General features: G+C 42.9%; 1 protein-coding gene across 5 annotated transcripts in view; it reads right to left on the bottom strand.

The window, feature by feature from the left end:
- Positions 1-23,327, bottom strand: part of IPO13 (importin 13) — a 40,087-nt gene that overhangs the window by 15,148 nt on the left and 1,612 nt on the right. For all 5 annotated transcript variants that reach the window (XM_083446060.1, XM_083446062.1, XM_083446061.1 and 2 more), the window contains 4 exons: positions 11,131-11,867; positions 2,816-2,956; positions 2,226-2,367; positions 86-252 (listed from right to left, as the gene is read on the bottom strand). In XM_083446060.1, the coding sequence (XP_083302186.1) occupies positions 86-252; positions 2,226-2,367; positions 2,816-2,956; positions 11,131-11,867 (1,187 nt within the window). The remainder of the gene's footprint in view (positions 1-85; positions 253-2,225; positions 2,368-2,815; positions 2,957-11,130; positions 11,868-23,327) is intronic.

Here is a 23,327-nt window from a genome sequence, read left to right as displayed (position 1 = left end):
AGCATGATCAACTTCCTCTTCTGCAGATTATAAGCACTGCACACCAACTGAATGCTAAGGGATATGATTAGGCAAAAGGTCATACCGGTATATCCGAAATTGCTCCTTTTCATCAGAGGACCAGGAGCTGTACTCTTCATCAGAGGGAAACTGTGCCTTGTGCAGGAGCACATCCACCAGCTGGAAATAGACAGGCCGATACACTTGCTGATACATGGCCTGCTTTTCTGGATCAAAAGAGAGGATGTCATCCTGCAAAGAAAAAGACCATTCATCAAGTGGAGATTGGAAAAATCAGCCCTGAACTCCAGCAATCATGTTGATGTTAACACAATCAGTCCCCCAAGCATTTTGATGTGATGGGGGGGGGGGTCACCTCTCATTGCTGTTGAATCTCTATATGGGAAACCCAGAAATGACATTTTAGAGTCAAGTTACTCCACTCAAATATTCTCCTTAATGCATCTAAGATCCTTCCTAGCTTCTAGGAACAGTTCTACATAATACTTTGTCAGGTCACTCTCTCTGTAGTATCATTCCTTCTCAACACATTGACACCAACTAGACAAGCACAGAAGCCATCACAGGCTGGTAAAGCAGCTGACCACGTCTGCTTTCTTCTACTTTTAGTGACCAACACCTTGTTCTTTCTTTTAGAGACAGTTTTAGCCAGGTAAGAAATAAATCCACCCCCTACAGTATAGCAATGTCTGCTCCAAGAAGAAAGCTGGGTATTGCTATGCTGCTCAAGGCTGGCATGGACAAGGTTACCTTATAAACTAGGCTGATGCAAAAACAGATGTATAGAAAAGAAAAGTAAGAAGGGATTCTAGGTCACTGAATACAATCCTGGAGCTTCACTAAACCTCTGATTCAAGATTCTCACACTAGGCAGAGCTTATGAAGGAAATAGAAAAGGATGATCCTGGGTTGCCTGGCACAAAATTACCAAAGGTTTTGGGAACCCACTGGAAACTGCAAAGGTGTGTACTGGTGTGGGTTAGACCATGCAGAAAAAGTCTTCTGCTGTCTCTCTGTTCTTGAGCAGCCTATAAAAGATGCTGCTTCAGTTTTGTTCCCTTCATTAGGAACGATGTGCCTGTGGACTCAAGTACTGCGCCAGTCACACACTGAGACAATGCATGACCTCATCTCATTTCAAGCTGGCACCCAGAGAAGCAGCAGCTCAACAGCTAGCCTTGCTCTTGGGCAGTGCAGGAGTATGTCAGGCTAATTTGCCATGCTAATGAAGCTTCTGGGCTCCAAGGAAGTGTGGGGGTGGGGAGGGCAAGTCAGACCAGGCTGCACTGCTTCAAGGACTGTGTCTCAGCATAGCAGCAAGCATACACCACAACAGACAAATCTGCATCTGCATTAATTGTGCTTGCAACTGGGAATAGCAGCACTTTGCCTGTCAAGACAGAGAACAAACTTGGTCTTCTTCCATAGCTGAAAAGAGCTATTATCTGTAAGGCTCTTCCAATAAGGCCACTGATGCACTATGCGTTACTCTAGTAAAGAAACACCTTGCCACCACTAGACAGCAAACTAAATGGAGCTCTCTTCCTGTCAAAAGAGGGTACTCACAGTCAAGTTGTTCTCTAGCAGAAAGAGAGGAAGATGATAAATCTACCTCATAGCGAATAATTTGATTCATGTAATGAGGTGTTTAGTTTACACACTTCTCGAAGATGGTGGAGTCTGAGCTGCAAATAAATACCAGCAGCACCTAAAGGGAATTTAAGGCTCACGGGTATATCTGAGCATCTTCTCTGTTGCCACAGAACATATTACTGGAACACAACCATGTTTATACACCATGTTTATGCAGTAAGCAGAATTACTATACATCCTTGTCACTCACTCTGGCCTTCAATATATGTGTGCAAGAATGCAAGAATTTCCACTCTATTAAGCACAGAGCATACATCAAGTTTGGCCTCAGAGCTTCTAGTGGACAATTCCAGAGCATTCCATTATACTCAATCCAGAGCCAATATCTATACAATCTACATGACAAGTGGTTGCATATGCAGAACAATTAGTGTAATCGTCATAAACAACTTTAATGTGCTAGCTATTAGCCTTGCCAACTTTTTCATGTAGAGGCATGCAGAACCACTAGTACAAGAACATGCCTGGCACGAACCAAAGTACAAGCCAGAGAACAAACCTATAAAGATAACACTGAAGAAGTCCACTTCATGAAGGTGGCTAACACTTACCTGAAGTGTATACCAGAAAGTGAGTGTAAGTGAACTCGTGGTCTCATTGACAGGATAGTGTCCTGGGATCCCAGTGCAGAACATGATCATGTTAACCAGTGCTAGGAAGCTCTGCCAGTGGTCCACTTGGTCCAAGAGAGCTCTGTGGGAGATAGTAAGCACACTGCATCAGGAACTGGCTCTGCCATTGCAGGTGCATAGAAACAGCAGTCACCCCACATTTGGGATAATACAGTACAGTATATCAGTGCGCTATACCCTCTACAGCAGGCATCCTCAAACTCAGCCTTCCAGCTGTTTTAGGACTACAACTCCCATTATCCCTAGCTAACAGGACCAGTGGTCAGGGATGATGGGAACTGTAGTCCCAAAACAGCTGGAGGGCCAAGTTTGGCCACACTTGGTATAGTATCTCTGCTATCATGCACAGATATGACCCTTTGGATCTTTGAGCTGCTTTAGAATGAGGTTTGGGAGACTTATAGGCTGCTTAGCTACAAAGAAAGCTAGTGGGGCAGAGGGAACACTCCCCAAAATAGCTCCATTTTCTACTGATCATTGCTATCAGGTTCCATCACCATTCTCCTCACCGGGAATGATTCTCCCCCAGGGCAACAGCAATGCGGCAGATCCCATGAGATGTCTCCATATCCCTGCTCTGAACTGCTTGACGTAGTTGTTCCTGGAGTCCCAGAACAGGTGGGATGAGCTTCAGAAGAGTATTCACATACCTGCCAAGGGAGAGAGGAGATGGGAGGCTTTATGCCTATATAGCCTCCTAAAATAATGAACCGTCAATCACAAATGTAAGATGACTCCTGCTGAATCAAGCCAGATATCAGTTTTGTCCAGCCTTCCGTTCCCCATGCTGCCCAACCAGATGCTTCAGGAAGCTCGTAAGCAAGGGATGAAGGTAACAGTCCTGTCCTGCAATTTGCTCTGCAGCAACTGTACTCAGTTATATAATCTGTGAACCTGGAGTTTCTGTAAATACTATTGCTACTGACCTTTCATAAAGTGGCTTATCTCTTGCACCAGTGAATTCCACAAGTTAGTTGTGCACTGTGTGAAGAACTATTTTCTTTTTGTCTATCCTCAATTTCCCAATCAATAGTGAGTGACCCTGAGTGTTGGGAGGAAGAAAAGAATTCTCCACCACATAACTCAAGATTTTTTTGAAGCTCTATCATCCTCTTCTTGTCTTTTATCTAAATATAAAAGCCCCAAACACCAAGGGCATCTTACACAGACCCCTCCTCCACAACTCTGAAAGTGCCAACATCAGTCAGGAAACCCAAGCCAACTGTAAAGAGTATATTTTGTTATCTCTAGGCTTGTCGCATGCAAACTACTGTCACATTAACCAACACATCAATCCCCATTTTGCCTCTTGGAAGTGAAATTTTTCAGATATGAGATTTGCTATACCTCTTAAATTATTCTTCCTGGCACAGAATATTGATAACTTACATTAAATGGCCTTCTCTTCCACAACAAACCTTTCAAAATTCCTGATCTACAGGTCTTGTAAGCTAACAAACACTGCTGAGAGAACATACCTAGAACTTTCATGATGAAGAGTCCTGTAGCACTTTAAAGACTAATAACAGATACAGATTTGTAGGCAGATGACAGAACATATCTCATGAAGGTTGAACAAGTGAAAGAGGCCTTGATAACAATGTTGTGAGAGGTAGGCTTCACAACTCAGTCTACTTTGTTATGTTCTAGCATGATTCTGGTGGTGATGATGATGATATTATTATTATTATTATTATTATTATTATTATTATTATTATTATTATACTGCATGCTAGAAGAGTAACTGTTTAGGGCACATGCTATAACCTAGAAAATAGGGTGCTGAAAAGGGCTGGAGCTCCCCAGAGCAACATTAATTTTCTGAGGCCATTTCAAATTAGTTTCCAGCTTGGTTTTGGAACTGAAACTGTCTTAGTCTCCCTTATGGGTGACCTATGCCAAGGGAATGAGACCCTGCTAATTCAACTATACACCTCATGACTTTCAATACTATTGACATTGCTATCCTTCTACATTGGCTGCACTGGGGGAGAACAGGGGAACCACACTTTGGCGATCCCATACCAACCTGAATCATCAGTTCTAGAAGGTCGTGGTGCTGGACTGTTGCTGTGACCCATGACAGTCATGCTATGTTGTTCCACACAACGCTAGTCTGCCCTTCCCATGTTATACCAACATCTATTTGGGAATGGGGAACCAGTGGTTCTCCAGATGTTGAAGTACAGCTCCCATCATCCCTGGCTATTACACACACTGGCTGGGACTGATGGGAGTTGGGAGTCCACCAACATCAGGAAGGTCATGTGTTCTCTATCTCTGATCTACATGAAACTACTGAGTGAGATTTGAGAATTTAGGGCGCACTTGACACCCACCTCTATCATTTTTCCTTCTAATTCAGCTGGTGCTGTGGCCTTTAAAAGTGCTGAATTTGTGCCTGGAACCAGTAATTGGCTGCATGAGGACCAATGTCCTGAAGCTCAATCATGACAAGTTCTATTGGTAGGTGGTTTGCCTGCCTTAGTAGATTGGATACACAGTCTGGAGGTACTATGAGATCTAGCCTTACTTCTGGATGCCCAAGTAACCTCAGCGGTACGAAATGCCTTTTACTACTCTAGGCTGGTACAATCAAGCTAACCACAATTATTCATGCTCCAGGAAAATCCCATTCAGATTATTGCAATGTATTGTATATAGGGCTGACCTTGAAGAGTTTGGAAGTCAGTTAGTAACCTAGTTGCCATATTTTGCACTACTTGGGATGAGATATATGGAACACATCTTGCCAGTCTTAAAACAACTGCACTGGCTCCTGCATTGATTTCCAGAGCAAATTCACTGTGCTATTTAAAGATCTAAACAGCTTGGGATGAAGATACCTCAGTAACTACTTCCTCCCACATGAACCAGCCAGGGTTTTAAGATCCTCTGAGGCTTTTTGTGCCCTTCCCCATCTGAAGCAAGATGGATGGTGATGCACAATGGGGCTTTTTCTACTGTGATGCCCTGTCTCTGCAACGCTCTCCCCAGGAGGTCCGCCTGGTGCTAATTCTACTTACTTTCCATACCAAATGAGGATCTTTTCATTCAGCCATACACTTTAGTGTCTTTTAGTCTCAAATGATGGTTTTATCTGGCTTTTGTTTTTCCCCTGCTGTTTATGTTCATTGTCATTGTACTTTAATTGAAGCATGTTATTTTTAATGATTTATACAAACTGCTTTGTGAGGGTTATCCAAACACTTAAAATAATGAGCATACACTAGATACCAGGATCAAAAAATATAACTCTGGTGGAGATGCAGCTGTGCATTTCCCTCTCACCACACATACCACTTAATATATGAGGTGGGTGCCCATACACGCACAGGCCCAATTGCACACGCAGGAACATAGGAAACTGCCTCATACCGAGTCAGACCACTGGCCCATCTAGCTCAGTACTGTCTACACTGACTGGCAGCAGCTCTCGAAGGTTTGAGCAAGGAGACATTTCTGGCTCTAGCTGGAAATGTCAGGGATTGAACCTGGGACCTTCTTGATAACAACAATAATTTTATTATTTATACCCCAGCCACTGGGCGGCTTCCAGCACATATAAAATATTGTAAAACATTAAACATTAAAAACTTCCCAATACAGGGCTGCCTTCAGATGTCTTTTAAAAGTTCTGTAGTTCTTTATCTCCCTCTTATGCAAGGCAGATGCTCTGCCACTGAGATATGGCCCTTAAACCTCAACCAATACATAAATGTAAAGGACTTTGGTTTTTGGTGCAAAAACTCAACATCACTACTCTTCTGGAATTTACCAGCTACAGGTGAATTTAAAATCTGAACTCTGAACTCAGATTTTAAGGATGAGTGTGTTCTGCTCAAACTTCAGGGAAAAATAATCTGCATATGGTTTCCCTGTTCTGGCTTCCCTGGTCTACTCACAGTGCTCAGTGCTTGTCCTTCCTTCTGTATAGTTCCATTACCCCACAACATTTCACAAAGTCAACATTTTCATGCATTCAGGATGAAACATATTCTGAAATGGAATACAAATCTAAAGCTGTATGCCATTCACAGAATTTATTCCATCTGAAGAATCTGTTGGTAAAGGGGAGGGGGGAGGCTGAAAGAGTCAAGACCCTTGAATATCCATTTCCTAAAATCAAAAGTACAATGCTCATACAGTGGTCTCCTGGGGGCATCCAGGCAGCTACTGCCTCCCCGTGCACAGCAGTATTCCAGCACCATATAAGCAATTTCATGCCTGTCAATCTCCCTGCTGCTGCCAATAAGTGATTGTAACCATGACAACAAGCACAGAGGAAATGGAGGGGAAGAGCAAAGGATGGCCCCCAGAGAGAGGCTGTGCTGGCGGCTAATCGGCCAGCTGTCAGTTACCTGGCTACTGAGGCATATTATCTGGAGACACAGTTATTCTGCACTCGCATGCCTGCCCCCACCGCACAGGCAGCCCACAGATACAGGTGGAAGAACACACCAATGTGCATGCATGCAGCACTAAACAGTTCAAAGGCCATCCATATGCTAGCATCACCTTCAAGGCTGAGTTCTGCACTGGAGACCCAATTCCTCTATCATTTTTTAAGCTCTCAGGACAATTAGGACCACCCTCATATCAATTTACTTGGGACATATCATGGAATGCCTGGTTTTGGTTTGAAAGCAGCCTAAGCGAGTAGACAGATGCCCATCTCCCCACAGTCACTAGGCATATAATATCCTGCAAAGGGAAAAGTATGTGGTCATGTCACTGGTGTTTAGAAGCCTGGGGTAGAGAGATCAGGCTGCTCAATAAGCTGCAAACATAGGAAGGAGGTGAGGAAGAAGGCAGCATTTATGCCCAGAGGGGCAACTCAAATGAATCCAGTTCTGCATTGCTGTGTGCAAAAACTGAAGTGGGTGGAGGAGGGGAAGTGCGCCAGCTCCAGTGGTCGCCGACAACAGAAAAGCATGTGCATCAAGGCTGCCAGCAAGCATCCACAGACAATGCAATGGGGGGAGGGGGCAGCAGCACACTCAGAGAGGTCAAGGAAGATTCTTAAGAGCAACAGAGACTGAAAGGAGAAACAGAGCTTAATCCTGTTGATCCAGCCAGAATCATATTGCTATTCAACTTCCTCTCATTCCTCACTGATCTCTAGTGAAAACAATGGCACTGAATGCACACACACAACCCTTGTTGCTCCCTCCCTACAAAGCTTATGCAACCACTATCTTGCCCTGCTGCCACCCATTTTCAAACTAGTCTCTATGTCACATTTTTCCTTGTGGCCACCTAATGGCACCCAGTGTCTATCATTCTGGGCTTCTACATACAAGTTTACTTATTCCCTAAGGTAGCGAGTGCTTCTGTTGTAACCTATGGTTAAAACATTAAAGACTGACCGACTGAGAGTGAGTGGCCTGTATTCTGATCCCTGAAACGCACAGTTATGGTATATTTACTAGTGATGTGTTTTAAGTTTCTTTTGACCTTGCTTAAGCTCTTGTTTTTTTGGGGAGACAGGGAGAATTATAATATTTTTAGACCACCTTTAAGGACAAAAACCCTCTCAAGGCACAATGCAACCATGATAAGAATGCTTCAGAAAAGCCAGTCTAGTTAAAAAATAATGAACATTCAGGCAACCCAAAGCTAAACAGACTCCCTTGGAAGGTGGTAGACTTTCCTTCACTGAAGGTTTTTAAGCAGAAACTGGATGGTCATATGTCATGGATGCTTCAGTTGAGATTCCTGGATTGCAGGGGGTTGAACTAGATGATCTTCCGGGTGCCTTCTAACTCTACACTTGTATGATTCTATGAAATCATAAAATACAGTCCAAAATCACCAGCTATAGCATGAAGCAAAACACAGTCTTAAGCAAAGGCCAGTGAGAACAGATTGCCTTTTAGTGCTCTCGTAATTGCTTATAGGGTTGATGATTTATGAACCATGACAAGGAAATATTCCAGAAGTGCAGAGCCACCACAAAAAGATCCTCTCCCATGTAGTGGTTGCTACAGGCAACATGGCACCTATGAAGGCTTCCAGTGGTGCCACTGGGCAGGTGCCCTAGACTCAGCTTTCATTAAAAAAAAGTCTCTATGAGCAAAATGTGTAGATACCTCCTAAGTGATTTCAATGAAATGTGAGTGATATGACTACCTTGTATATTTTTCCTGGTACTAAAGCATGCTCCCTGTTGTCATTACACAGCAACTACATCTGTGTATGTGTGATCTCCATAATCAGGACCAGCAAGACATTGCTGGTTCCTCATGGTAAGCATAAGGTTGTTGGGGGTATTTGTCTTCCTGTATGCACCACTTTGGTGTAGCTAGTAGTGGCTGAACCACCTCAAATCATGTAACTAGGACACATCTAAATTAGTCCTTGCTAGTGGTTTTTAAGTCATTCAGCAGACTGAGTTTAAATAAATGGTGACTTGTAGCAGTAAGCATAATTCAGAATTTAATATTACTGCTAAAGAAGATTAACAAATTCCCTTTCTGGTCCATTTTGAATAGGCTGCAATCAACTTAGTGCTAAGGGAATTGTTCCATCAGAACAAGAATTTATGTTTGTCTGACAAACCATCTCCCGCCCTGCCCCCGCCCCATTGTGGGTGTTCTTCTAACTCTTTGGAGTAGATCTGGGGATGGCACAGGGGTATATGAGGGGGGGGGGGAGAAGGGAACAGTCCCATTGTGGTCATTGCACTGGCTCCTGCTGGAGCAACAGTTTAGTTGAATATGGCCCAGTGTCACAACACACTTGAATTCAAGTGAAATAATTACTTTACTATACACCTGACCTTATAATTCTAATTTGGCAACCACTAAGAAAATGCAAGAGACTATAAAGGTGATTATCCAATGTTAGCCATACTCATTCGAGTAAACCCACTGATATCAATGGGCTTGTCCACTGATTTCAATGGGTCTATTAAGAGTATGGCTAAATTGGATCATCACTCTAAGATCTAAACTCATGCACACACAGCCAATGCTCATCCAGCTCTCTCATAAGAACTGCATAGAATGAGACATTACAGCAGGGATGGGAAAACCTCTTCAGCCCAAAGGCCATATCTCTCATGGGCAACCTTCCAGAGGTTGCATGCCAGTAGTAAATAGGGTCAGAGGCAAAAGAGAACAAAGCAACAGCTGTGACTTGGTACAATAGACCACATTCCAGCTAAGCAAAAGTCAGGTTTTTACACATCCATACCTGTTTCTCCATTCCCCATCCAGGCAAGAGACATTATCAATCACAGTTCAAGGACACATTTCAGCCCAAAAAAAGCACTTGAGGAAGGAGTGGAGTACAGCTGATGAGAGGCGTGGCCTGGGGAAGGGGCCTGGCCTGGGCAGCATCTTGAGGGCCAGAAAGAGTCCTGGAGGGTCTCATTTGGCCTCCGGGTTTAAAGTCCCGACTCCTGCTCTACTTCAACCCTGAGGAGTTTGTTCTATTGCACCTTTATTCTTATGAAAAATGTATTTTTGAAATCTAATCCGTCTATTCTATTACCACTAAAGGCCAATGTTTCTCTTTTTTCCAGCAGCACTGGTAAATAGTGGTTTACTCTGCCATCCTTTTAGATATTTGAACACTGGTATCATGTTCCCTATAATTTTCTTTTATCTAAATTGAGCATGTTATACATTTCCAAGCCTATAATATCTGTTGTCATGAATAGTTCTGCCACCTGAAGAACCACAGCACTCATTTCCTTAAAAAAAACCAAAACCAGCTTTGTTGATGAGCCTGTGGGCAAGGTCTCTCACTCCCAGACATCAAGGATGTAATCTGTACTATGAACAAATACAGTCAGGGAAGGAGGGGTGTTGGGAGTAGAGAAGGAAAGAGAGATGAAAGGAGATAGGAAGCAAACTATATCACAGGCCCTGTCTGCTGACAGAAACTTCCCAATTATGTTTGCACCCAGAACCACACCAATGTAGTCACAACAGATTCTAGCTCTGCTAGTCATTAACAGATTTTAAAACCGACCAATAGTCCTGGACAACTCCCCTACTCACTTAGATTCCATACTGTGCCCAGAGGGGTTACTGAATTAATGCACACCAGTGAACCTCTACAGAAAAAAAGGTGAATTCCTCCATTCATGACTACCTTTCATATCACACAAGACAAAGAACTACAACCAACAGCCACAGCAAATGAATTAACAGAGAGGTGATTTAAGACCTGGATGAAGACACAATGCAAGACTCTAATGGGTAGGGGCCCAAAGCTGAGCTGTCTGGCCACTCCATGAACTCTCTTGAAGCTTACGAGAGGATGCATGACATCCTTCCCTAGTTGAAATTAGAACAGAACCAACAGATGCTCTTGTAGATTGGCTGTGGCTACAGAATGTCGGTTTTGAAGCTTGGTAGAATTCTGTCTCACAAGAATCAACCACATGATTATTTAAAAGTTAATAATACTAGTTTTAGCTTAATTTCAGTTCTGGTAATTCTGTTCTTATTGGTTGGTTTTAGCTTAATTTCAGCACTAGGTAATTCTGTTTTTATTGGCTGATACGTAGTAACTAAAAAAGTCCACAAAAGGTTGATGCTTGCTTGCCAATGGTTGCACCAATTCAAGAGTTCCTCAATCTCCTCCCTTGCCTCCCATCTTCAAGAAGACCTGCGGAATTTATGTACTGTCCATGGATATGAAACTCTACACAAGCACACTCTATAACCTCTTTGTTGGAATCAGAGTGTGGTTCAGAAAGCTGATTGAAAGTTCTGTCCATACAGGTTCTCCCCTTGATTGCTGCATGTGGAAACAGTCAGCTTACAGGGGAGGCTGCACAACTGACCCACAATTTGGAACCAACACTTACCTCTGAGCATCAGGCTGGGAAATGGCATTGACAATGGCCTCCACAGCTGTATCAAAGAGTTCTGGATCACGCAAAGAGGTGAAGGCTGCCTGGATCAAGTTCTCACACTCCATCAGGGGAATCTCTAACTGCACCCAGCTCGAGAAGCACTTCAACACCTTCTGTTTAATGAAGCTGGGAGAGTCTTGTTGCTGTAGTAATTGCTCTAGTAGGGGGAAGACAGAACTGCACTCCTGTGCCAAGACGCTACGCACCTGCCCCTTACGGTACTGAGGCAGGCGGCTGGTTTGGAACTCCTCAGGCAGAACAGTCAACAGCTCTAAGAGTGCCAGGCAGCGTGCTCGCCCATCGACATTAGAGTCCTCTGCCTGAAACATGCGCACCATGTCAGCAACAGCACATGGCCAGGCCTCTGGCATCATGTTTAGTGCTAACGAAGCCAGTGCCACACAAAGCCGGGTCAGCACAATCTTGGAACCACTAGCAAAACGGGTTATTTGGCTGAAGAGCTGTGATTTGAGGCTTTCATACTGGTCAGCTGGGATGTCATTCCAGTAGCGTGAAATCTTGATGTGGAGGGCGCTGGCCCCAAAGTACTGGATCTCAGGCACCTTGTCCATATCGAGAAGTAGCCAACTGAAGTGCCAGGCTTGTGGTGAGACTTGAGCTTGCATCAACCATTTCTGAGCCAGATTCTTGTTTTCAATGTTGGGGTCATAATACAACTGGTGGAGTGCCTAGAAGGTAGAAAATAGCAACTTAGCCACTATTTTATATATGCTTGTAAGACAGTAAAAAGCCAAATCCAGATCCCTTACTGTTAGGTACCTGGTTCATGAAACGTTAACTCTCTCCATACTACAAAAAAGAGTAACACCCTTGCTCTCCCGTACTTTAGATCAGAAGAGGGCAGATATGGTTGAGTGGGGACGATACTACAGATAACCATGCAATCAAGTACAACACAGCAGTTGGGGACTGGTAAAAGTCTCAACTGCCCTCAACAGAAGAAATTCAGGATAAGAGTATTCTAAGTCAGTGAACAGAAAATGTTAATTACTACAGTGGTACCTCTGGATATGAACGGGATCCATTCCAGAGCCCTGTTCGCATCCAGAAGCGAATGCAATCTGCATCTGCGTGTGTGGCGATTCGCCGCTTCTGCGCATGCGCGTGATGTCATTTTGACCGTCTGCGCATGCACAAGCAGTGAAACCTGGAAGTAACGCGCTCCGTTACTTCCGGATCGTCACAGCGCGCAACCCGAAAATACTTATCCCGAAGTTACTTCAACCCGAGGTATGACTGTATTTCAAACCTTTAGTGCTGTAATAATATCCTTCCACAATGAAGAGCTAACTAGATGTGAAAGCAGCAGCCTCATGTTTTAGAACTAGGAATGGTAGAGAACAAATATAAGGGAGCAGCAATGCCCTAGCTGCTTATTTTTAAGTTGGGTTCCAAAACAAGACGAGAGAAAAGTATTTGGGTGGCAATTCTGAAACAGAAGATTCAGAATCCCCTATATATTACCTGTTTCTATAATACATTACAATCACCTCCACCCCATGCTTAATACCTGTTCATCATGGTGCTGTCACATCTAGGTGAACCCAGTTTTCAGTGCCACTTTGCTGAACACACAATGCAATATTCCCCACCAACCAAAACCTTTTATTTCTGTATTTTACATATGGGAATAACAGTCTGGTCCATCTTGGTAGTGGCTGTTTCCTGGATATATTGAGTTATAGCTAAGGGCTACTCCACACTTGTCCAATGCCTAGAAAGCACAGGTCTGAAAAGTTTTCACCTTGCCCCATGCTTTCTAAGCATGCGTCCAGGCGGTTTTGCATTTGCCCTACCACTTTCTCCGGGAAAACCCACTCTTCACTGCTGAGTCGGAGCAAACGTCAATCTGCTGACATCTGCTGCTACAATGTAGTGGCAACGAGAGGGTTTCCCCAGAGGAAGCAGAGGGGCAATGGAACTGTGAACGAGCCCTGAAGTTCACTTTCTTTACATAGACAGTAAATTCTTCCCTACATAGCTAGTAAATTCTTTTCTGTCTCTCACTCAGAAAAGCTGTGCACCTGCCCATCAGAGGCGAGCTATAGCAGTCACTCAAAACAACTCCCTGTACCTTGTGGCAGACTGCCAGTAAGTTAAAAGTGAAGCCAAGGGTGGTTTGATTTCTCCACTACCTTTCTGCTGAAGAAACAGAGAAGTTTGAATGGGTGCAAAACCTATTTGCAACTCATGTCACAAACCTGTCTTTGTGCAAAAGGAACAACTCATTGGGCCCTCAAAGATACATTTTTGGAAGTGAGGCTCTCTGAATTTTGGGTTCAGGTTACCAAAATTACTCAGCTACTATTGAGTATCCTGAGCTTGCCAATGAAGCAAAATCTGTGCTGCTGCCATTTGATAGTGCATATATTTGCAAGACAGGTATTTCAGCAATAACTACTATGAAGACAGTATAAATACAGTATAAATACTATAAATACAGTAGCCGGCTATGTATCAATAACGATATGAGACTATGCTTGACAACCATCAATCCCCACATTGATCTACTCATTAGCGAAGTGCAAGCTCAGCCATCCCACTTATACTTGCCAAAATGGACTTTATTGTGAATAAAGCTATTTAAAATATTCATAGTTCAAAATATCTAACACTGCTTGTGTAATAGCATGTTTTTAAAATATTTTTAATAGCTCATGAAGCAATATTCTGTAACCAGGTGATTGGTAGTTACATTCCCATAAAAAACTGAGTATCTCTGTAAGTATTATAAATATTTCAACAAGTTCCATATTAATAGGGGCATTAAATAATTTTTTGTTTGGATGCCTCAAATAATGGTTATAAAATAGGCAAACGTGCAGTTAAAATGCATGAAATCGACAGCTGTTGAAGACCTAAAGTACAAAACTCATGTGACTCTAATAGTGGATCATCATAATAAAAAGGTTGGGAACCATTGTTTTTAATAATGCAAAATGTTGAAAAACAGAGACCACAAAACTGATTAGTTTTATAAAATGTAAAAACAAGAAGTCTCTAAACATAAATGCAAATATTTTAATGGGTAGGTGTAGCAAAGGGGGAAAATACAATATGAAGTCATATAGCTCCAGATATTTTAAGCAATGCCTACAAAGAAAAGCATCAGGCTGCTGATCAACGAGTGCATTGTGCAGCCATGGCCTGACTTTGTGTCAGGTTCTCCACAAATTGTAGAGTAATCAATGATATTTCTCAAGATGTGGCACAGACTGCACTCGGTCCTTGTACAAATCTGAAGCAGACTACAAACACACATAAAATTCCTATTAACTACTGAACTTTATAGTAGGTTCCCATTCAGCCAGAATCTATTGAAATATAAGGGTTAAAATTATTTATATTTTTGAGCAAGGATTGTCATTAGGTAACCAAGTTCTTTAAGAGCCTCCAACACCAAAACAGAAAGCAGAGTTTGACAGCTTTCATGAAGGAGGACAGTAAACCATGCCCATTTGTATTTGGATTGGTGCTATATAATTTGTCCATTGTGGTCTGGAGTAAGATGCAAACTGACAGACAACCAAATTTGCAGATGATGCCAAATTATTCAGGATGGTGAAATCTCAGCAAGACTGAAGAGCTCCAGGATGCTGTCCCTAGCTGGATGAATTGGCAACAAAATGGCAGCTGAAATCCAACATTAATAAGTACATGAATAAACATTACACCACTCGGGCTTTAAGTTTGCTCACACACTTACTGTATGTAGTCAGCACATAACTAATACAGTCACAGAAACACACAGGAGCTCAACTGCTGCATAAACTAAACCATATTACCGTCTCCCTACACAAGTGTCTCATGACTTGACCCGCTGAGACTTCAAAACCTCCAGATCTGGGGTAGGCAAACTAAGGCCCGGGGGCCAGATGCGACCCAATCGCCTTCTCAAGCCAGCCCACAGACAGTCCAGGAATCAATGTCTTTTTACATGAGTAGAATGTGTCCTTTTATTTAAAATGCATCTCTGGGTTATTTGTGGGGCATAGGAATTCGTTCATTTCCCCCCAAAAAAATTTAGTCCGGCACACCACATGGTCTGAGGGACAGTGGACTAGCCCATGGCTGAAAAAGGTTGCTGACCCCTGCTCCAGATAATGCATCTTAAAGTAACAGCATACATATGCCCCTTCCTCTAGACAACGGAGGCAAGGGCATTGTAGGGATCTTTCAAACCAGCTTTATGGGTTCAACACCATAAGGAGTTGGCATACAGCGTCCAATCCGGTGACTAAAGAAATGGATGCAGAATGGAGTGTCGTAAGAAAGCCTGAAATACTGTGCTATTCTTGGGCTAATAGAAATGGCAAAGTTTGTAACGTTATATCTTGTAAGCAGCCCAGCATGCACGGCACTTTCAGTGCAACAGAGTGAGGTCTCACTGCTGGGAAAGAACTCACCTAATGAACACCACAGCACATGGTATACTAATGTAGTTCAACTGATGAGACAACACTATTGACACCCTGAGCCTTAACCAGAGACCCAAAACAGGATTCATTTCCTTTCTCTGACCTCTCAAGCAGATTGGCACTGGGTTTGCTTTATTAAAGGAACATGAATGAAAATGTGACATATCAAGTTTTGATGCTTAAGTAGCAGCAGCAACTGCCACAAGCTCAGTGTCCCTGGTGCAGTGCTTCCTCCTTCCAGGCCTCCTCTGAGCTTTTGAAGAGTAAGAAAATAGCAGTTTGTCTCCTTGACAGCACTATGTAAATAACAGCAAGCTGAATTCTCAAAGTCCCAGAGACTAAGTGAGAAGAGGAGTTCCAGCAGATATCAACAATTAAAGATAGCATGAGTACATGAGGCCACTCCAGGTTAGTGAACACACAAAACCCATCCCGTGTTCCTATACAATCTCTCTCCCTGGAATTGCAGGAGATGCAGTTGTTTGAGACATACTTCTTGCTCCATCAAACTGAAGTGAACGGAGACCAACATGATGACACTGTGCACACTCAGGATATGGCCTCATAATCCAATGACCCCAATGGGCCAAAGAGGGACTGTATGGCTGCTGACTCTGCAGCGACTACCACTCCTCACCTCCTGGAAGGCATTCTGGGTTGCTTTCCTTTCAGTCCTGTCCAAAGCACCCAATATCTTGATCTCCTGAACAGCACAGCCAATTGCCACCAAGCAACAGGAACCATAGCAACCAGAGCATCATCTGTTCATTCAAGCAAAGACCTAGCCCTCTCCACTATGGCGTAGAGGGCACAGGCAATCTACATAGAAGGCGGAAAGGTTGCTGAGCATTGCCCTGGTTCTGCAGTACTGAGCGCAGTCAGCTGCAACCACAGTCTCAGTTCTGCCACAATACAGGCGTGAACATAACAAGCATTTTCCTCCCACCCACTTGAGCCAAATATTGATGGGCCCATATTATAGAGTTCTGTGCCAACCAAGCCGCCAGACATGTTTGCCAGCAGCCAATGACATCCTTCAACACGTTGAACGCATTGCTGGCATTACCCACTGCCTTCAACCCCCACAGACGCAACATACTGTCACCCCAAAGACAGTAAAGTACATAACAGAGGAAGATGGGCCAGCCTTCAGCACCAACAGACCTACAGCTTAAGAAGACTAGATGGTAGTGATGGTGTTATTTAGAATGTTTGTACCCAGTCTTCACAGAAAAGGCTTGCAGAACAGCTTACATACAGTACACTCAACTAAAACAAGACAGAAAACAAGTTTATTTAAAAAAGCTAATTCAGTAACAAAAGAGCAGCTTCTAGCAATAGCTCTTGCTACAGTGAGTATGCCACTACTACTGACTAGAACTAGGGAAGGGGCATGAGTTCTAGGGCTCAAGCTGCAACGTGGTTGAAGCTTGACATTTAGGAGTGACAGAAGAAGAGTGATGACCCAGGGCTGATCTTCGGAACAGAAGAGTGTTCAAAGAATGCAGATTCTGGGAGAAAGAAAGCCTACAGTTAGAGCAGCAGCTGAAGTTCCAGACAAAGGAACACATAAGGATTCACATTCTTCACCTCTAGTACACCAGAGTCAGCTTCTTTACAAGAGGAAAGTACTGCAGACACTTGGTGTGGGTGTACACACACACATACAAAATTTACAAGAAGAAGGGGATCATATGCCCAGTTAATGTTAACCCTACAAAAGAATCAAGACTATAAAAGTCACAGAAATATGCAGTCCATGTCAGAGATTGCTTCTTGCTAGCAAATTGCTTTAAAAAATAAACTCTCAAACTGAAACATCACAAACTGCCTCTTTCACTCACTTTCTAAAATGGGCTATAGACAAGGGCTAGCATGATTGGCCATCTGTCGTCATGAAGGAAACACCTATTACTTGCTGTTAACTAGGAGGTATACAAGAACATCAGAATATATGGTTGACTCTTTGCTTGGCACAAGAGACCAGCATTGATCACAGTTGCAACCATGAAACCAAGCGACACAATACCGCAGGCTACACAATATCCTTTGTAAGCAAATTCAAACATACCCTGTAAAAAACAGAAGCCCCATTGTCTATGAGTAATGACATCTTGTACCGCAGGAACAAAAAACTTCTTTCTAACATGCACAGCACCAATACCTTCTGCAACACAATTCATAATGAACAGTGTAAAGCAAACCTAAGAAGCCACAATATGCACAGGTAGTGGTTTGCTCTGTTCCTATTACTCCAGCATCCTATCCCTGGAAATCAAGCAGAGGCATGTTCTTGGGGAAGTCACTTTTAGCTGATGCCAGCACAGGGTTGTGCCAGGCAACCCAAAACTGTTAGAGCTAAAGATAGTGTGTTCTTGGACCTGTTGCTTTGCTGCTCTCAACAGCAGCACTTCCAGGGCTAGCTCTGTGCAAGTGGAGAAGCCATGTGCTGGTACTATGATTCATAAGACCAGGCATAAGACAAAATAACCCAGTTATCAGCAGAAGTATAGTGTCCAGATCAAGGGAAGCAATATTACCACTCTATTCTGCCTTGGTAAGACCACATCTAAAGTATTGTGTCCAGTTCTGGGCACAATTTAAGAAAGATAATGGCAAGCTGGAACATATGCATAGGAAGGCAACCAAATGATCAAAGGTCTGGAAACCCAGCCTTATGAGGAATGGTTGAAGGAGTTGGGTATGTAAAGATGAGAAAGACAACCATCTTTAAATATCTAAAGGGCTGTCACATGGAAGATGCAGCAAGCTTGTTTTCTCCTGCTTTGGAGGCTAGGACCCAAACCAATGGATTCAATTCACAAGAAATGAGATTCCAATTAAACATTAGGAAGAACTTTTTGACAGTAAGAGCTGCTTGACAATTGGAACAGATTCCATCGGAAGATGGTGGATTCTCCTTCACTGGAAGTTTTCATGCAGAAGTTGGATAGCCATCTGTCATTAATGCTTTAGTTGAGATTTCTGCATTACAGGGTGTTAGAGTAGCGATGACCCTAAGGGTCCCATCCAATTCTACAATTCCGGTGAAACTTGAGCTAAGGCTTGCACTCGCGACCACTATCATTCTGCAGACTTCCATATGAAATGCTACTATACCCTTAAAGTCCAATGAAATCCTCAACAGTACTATGGAAATTTACTGGAAAAGGAGCAGGTCAGGAAAGCTACTCCCAGTTGCATACAAGGAAGGGGATCTTCAGACTACTTTGACAACAGTAAATCAGCAACAGCATTTTTAAAGAGTCAAAGAGGCAGATTCACTTGTATTTCTATTCCCCAATATCTTGGTCTGAAGGCAGCTGTCTCAGCTGTCACATCACACAGGCCTGCGGTTCACCACCTCAAATTAGAAGTGATGGAAACCAAAACCTTTTTATCCAGGGAGAGAGCCTAGATGATACAGCCCTCACCTCAAATACATACACATGCCCACAAGAAAAGGGGAATAGCAGGGGACGTGGGAGGATTTGATTTATTAATTTCATTTATATATCACCTTTTCCTTCGAGGAGCTCCGTGTGGTCTACATGGCTCTCCCCTCCCCAGTTTATTCCCACATCAACCCTGTGAGGTAGTTTGGCTGAGAAATCCAAGGTCACCCAGTAAACTTCATGGCTGACTAGAGATTCAAATTCTGGTCTCCCAAGTCATAGCCCAACACTTTAACCATTAAAACACACTGGATTGAGAACACACACAATCACACAAATGCAGAAAGGTTATGTCTGATGTTGAAGCCATAAAGTTAACAGGAACTGCTGCCTAAGTACCATCAAGATGGCTATAGGAAGAGTGGAGTGCATGTGTGTACAGATTCAAGCCAATGTCTTCCAGTGGTGGAAATGTGGTGTTTCCAAGGTGTTCCCATCTTCAGATTCATTTTTTCTATTTTTTACCAACTTGTTGAAGTCAGAGAAATATGAATTTTTTACACATCTCTTATTGAAAGTGCAGCCATTTTTTCCTGTACCCCAAACAATTGTTGCATTACACACAGCATAAGATAATTCCTCTATACATTTTCACATCCCTTGGCTTCTGCTGGGAGATAAGTCACCTCCTTAGGATCACCCTATAAAAAGCGCAAAATGGCAATTTACACCCTTGCCTCTGACCTGAAGCCTTTATCCAATGTGAAATGCAACCAGAATACTTCACTCTAAGCCAAATGGGCCTGTGTTATCACAAGACCAAAAAGGCTTTAGATGTAAGGGCATGTCTCTGGTTTCATTGGAGTTTCTTGCATCCTGTCTGTACTCCTGTGTGAAAAGCTAGCTTGTCTAGGCTAAGAAACAGCAAAGCTACCTGGTTTGCTCTCTGGCTAAGAGTAAGAAAGACCTTTCCCAAAAAACCCCACAAAAAAACCCAGTGTTTTGAACACTGTACCATAAATATTCCTTAGGGTTAAAATCTAAGCTGCACTTTAATTGGTATAACTGTTTTAACTTCCTTGTCCTTTGTGTTGCTTTTCCCAAGCTTCCCCTGCTCACTGAAGTTTTGAACTGGATAATTCAAACATTCAGAACCAATTAAGCTTCTTCATTCATATACTAATGTGTGAGGTTGGGTAGCTCTGCACTGAATACGAAAGAAGTGCCCAGTATTAGTTCAACCCCTGCCTGTGACAGCAAGATGTCATTAACTACTTTGGTCTAAATGTCTGGTACAGTGATAACTCCAAATCAAATCTATGAGCTCCTGCAAAAGCTGGTTAGCCTACTCAGTCACCTCAGGGCTGAACTGGAGCATGAGCATATTGGTTTGGCTAGATGCTGACTCCCTGGATCTGTGGCACCTGCCATGAAGAGGCAGCCTCAAGACCAGAGAGGATGTTATTACAAAAATACACCACGTGTGTAAGAAAGCAGTCTGAATCTACCCTGGCAGAGTACCACTTTCTGTCACTTGCAGCAAAAAAAAGCCTTAGGCTGATGAGGCAAATGCATGGCAGATTTGACCCTACTCAAAAACCTGTATCTTGACCCCAATAGTCAATGCTTCCTGCAACATAAACTGGCACTAAATACAGACTATTATGGCACAATCGCCTGCTTACACCCTTCCTCCTCAGTCAGCCAACCAATCTCCACTGTTATAGCATAACAGTTGTATCTTACGGGAAAGCTTGATGCAAGCAGTGCTAGGCAGTGAAGCAAAGAAGGTTTGAGACAGACGGGGAGGGGGGGAGCCAAAGCATCCTTGAGAGCCTGCTACAGCCCTTCCCAGCCAGTGTGGAAGCCATTCTGGCACACCCCTGATGGCTCCAACTTCTACCCCAGCACTTGCTGAGCTAATCACCACCTGGGGTGTACTGACCTTTCTTGATGTCAACATTTGCTCTATTGTCAGCTCGCACAAAGAAGCTGCCTGTGCATTCCTTCCAGAGGGAATTATAAAGCAGCATTACCCAGTAACAGATTAGGCCACAAAAGCTAGTGCTGCTACATAACTTTGCAGAAAGGCACAAACCCTTATTCCATATGCACTATGAAAGTGGGAGGTTTTTAACATCATGGCCTAAAATCTTGGACTAGGAGTCTGCCATTCCTAGCTATTGATCTAATAAACAAAGAAAGGGAAGCAATCAGGTTCCATATCCAGCTAAAGATATACCTTGGTGAGTTGTCACTATCTGGGCTTTGCTAGGAAGAGGACTAAATGTCATAATCCCTACTAGTGAGCTGCCTGGAACCTGTGTGACAATTTAACACGAGCAGAATGACAGAATTCAGGGTGCAATAGGGAGTGGCTGCTCCAGTGCTTCTGAAAATACAATGGGCAGCAAAGGCAGGTTAAAGCTGCCTGAATAGTGACAGGTCCACAACAGAGCACTCTACAAAGCCACAATGGAAGATGTGTGTTGTTTAACAGAAATAACAATTTCCATCCTGCAGAACTTTACTCAACAGAAGGGGAGAAAAATAAACTGTTCAGGACTAACCCTAAACTGCTTTTTAATTTCTTTCAGGCCAAAGTGTCCCAGTTTCAACCAGGAAAATAAAATTTCTGCAGTATGTATAACTTATTCAAAGTGCACTTATCTGCTTTTCCTAGACATGGAGCTATGCAGGCCACAGAGCTCCAGTTCCATGGCCCCTAGGAAACTTACAAGGTATCCCTGGCTTTCAATATTTCATCAGATATTGTTCACACATTTTCAAGCCCACCTTCAAAAACCTGGAGGCTAGAAATGTTCCTTTTCATTTAAAGATAAATTATATTCATCATAATCAATTATAATGAATTATACATATGCCCAATGTGGGAAACGGGAGCAGATTGGAGTTCTACTTACACTTGAGTGAAATCTCCAAAAACACATAGTTATAGATATTTCTAAGTATCATTCCTTAACAACCTCTCAAAAACAGCTCCAAGCTCATGCTCTTCTATCTTGTAAGTATAGAATTTTATTCTTACAAACAGGCAGCAACACTTAAGACACCAATCACTTGGCAAAGTGAAATCTTCACTATTATCATAACACAGACTGCCCCACAACTTAAGATGGAGCCTCAAGAAATATGGTGCCCTTTCAGTAACTAGTACCACAGCATCCATTCTTCTTGCTTCTCCTTGTTAATGTCCATTATACAGCACATCACAGTCCAGAGATAGGGATAGTTTACCTGGATACAGATAAAGAGCTGTTTTACTGCAATATACCATAGTGACTATGAGTGTGAGCTTTGATTGGGAAGTCCATCTTCAATCCACACATAAACTCACTAGATAGTCTTGAATAAGCTACTATTCATCAGCTTCAACATTCAATCTGCAACATGGGAACAAAAATACTTGTCTACAGTATATGGTTGTTTCTGATCTTTCAAAAATGCATTGTATAAATCTGAAGCACAATTGTATTTTAATTAGCAGCCTGCCTTCCACAAGGCCACCACAAAGAATTTTGAGAAATAGCTGCAAAAGCATTACAGTGAAGGAATGTGGAACAATTACATAGGTAAGATCCTCTTTAGCCTTGAACCAAGTGGTGGCACTCACTCTAGTCTGGCATATTTGCCAGTGAAGTTGTGGTATGCCTATAGCAGAGGTGGGCCACCTGCTAACCAATTTTTAAAAACCCTCAGCAAGCCATCTCTGGCAAGAGTGATCTCCCCCTGCCCCCAGCCTGCTGGCCAGGGAGGAGGAGGAGAAGGAGGAGAGAGGGAGAGAAAAAGAGAGAGAAGTAAGGAGTGGCAGAAAAGAGAAAGGAAAGCTGGTGGCAGCCCCACCCATGATCAGCATGCAGTCCCCGACAGACAACTGCTAAGGGAATGAGGCCCTCAAAAATAAAAGGTTACTCTCATTACAAAATTCATGTAAATATAGGAAGCTGCCTTATACTATTCTTATACATTCTTATACATTCTTATATATTCTTATAGCCTTATACAGACTATTCTAAGTGGAAGGAGCTCTCCAGGGTCTGAGACAGAGGTCTTTCCCATCACCTGCCATCAGAACCTTTTACATGGAGATGCCAGGAGTCATAGCCTGTATTACAATACCATTTAAATAACTCCTGTGAATTAGGGAACATTTATACCTACATCTAAAAGAGAACAGAGGCAGGTGATTACACAACTGCCAGAAGAATAAAGCAGTCACCAGACAACAGTTCATCTTCCAGGTGTGTTTCTAAAGGCCACTTTGCTTTCTACAACTAGAGGGTATCTCCTGAGG

The sequence above is a fragment of the Podarcis tiliguerta genome (assembly GCF_965153285.1).
Source record: "Podarcis tiliguerta genome assembly, chromosome: 6".
NCBI lineage: Eukaryota > Metazoa > Chordata > Lepidosauria > Squamata > Lacertidae > Podarcis > Podarcis tiliguerta.
Note: the sequence above shows the minus strand (reverse complement) of the source record. Positions and strands in the feature narration are given on the sequence as shown.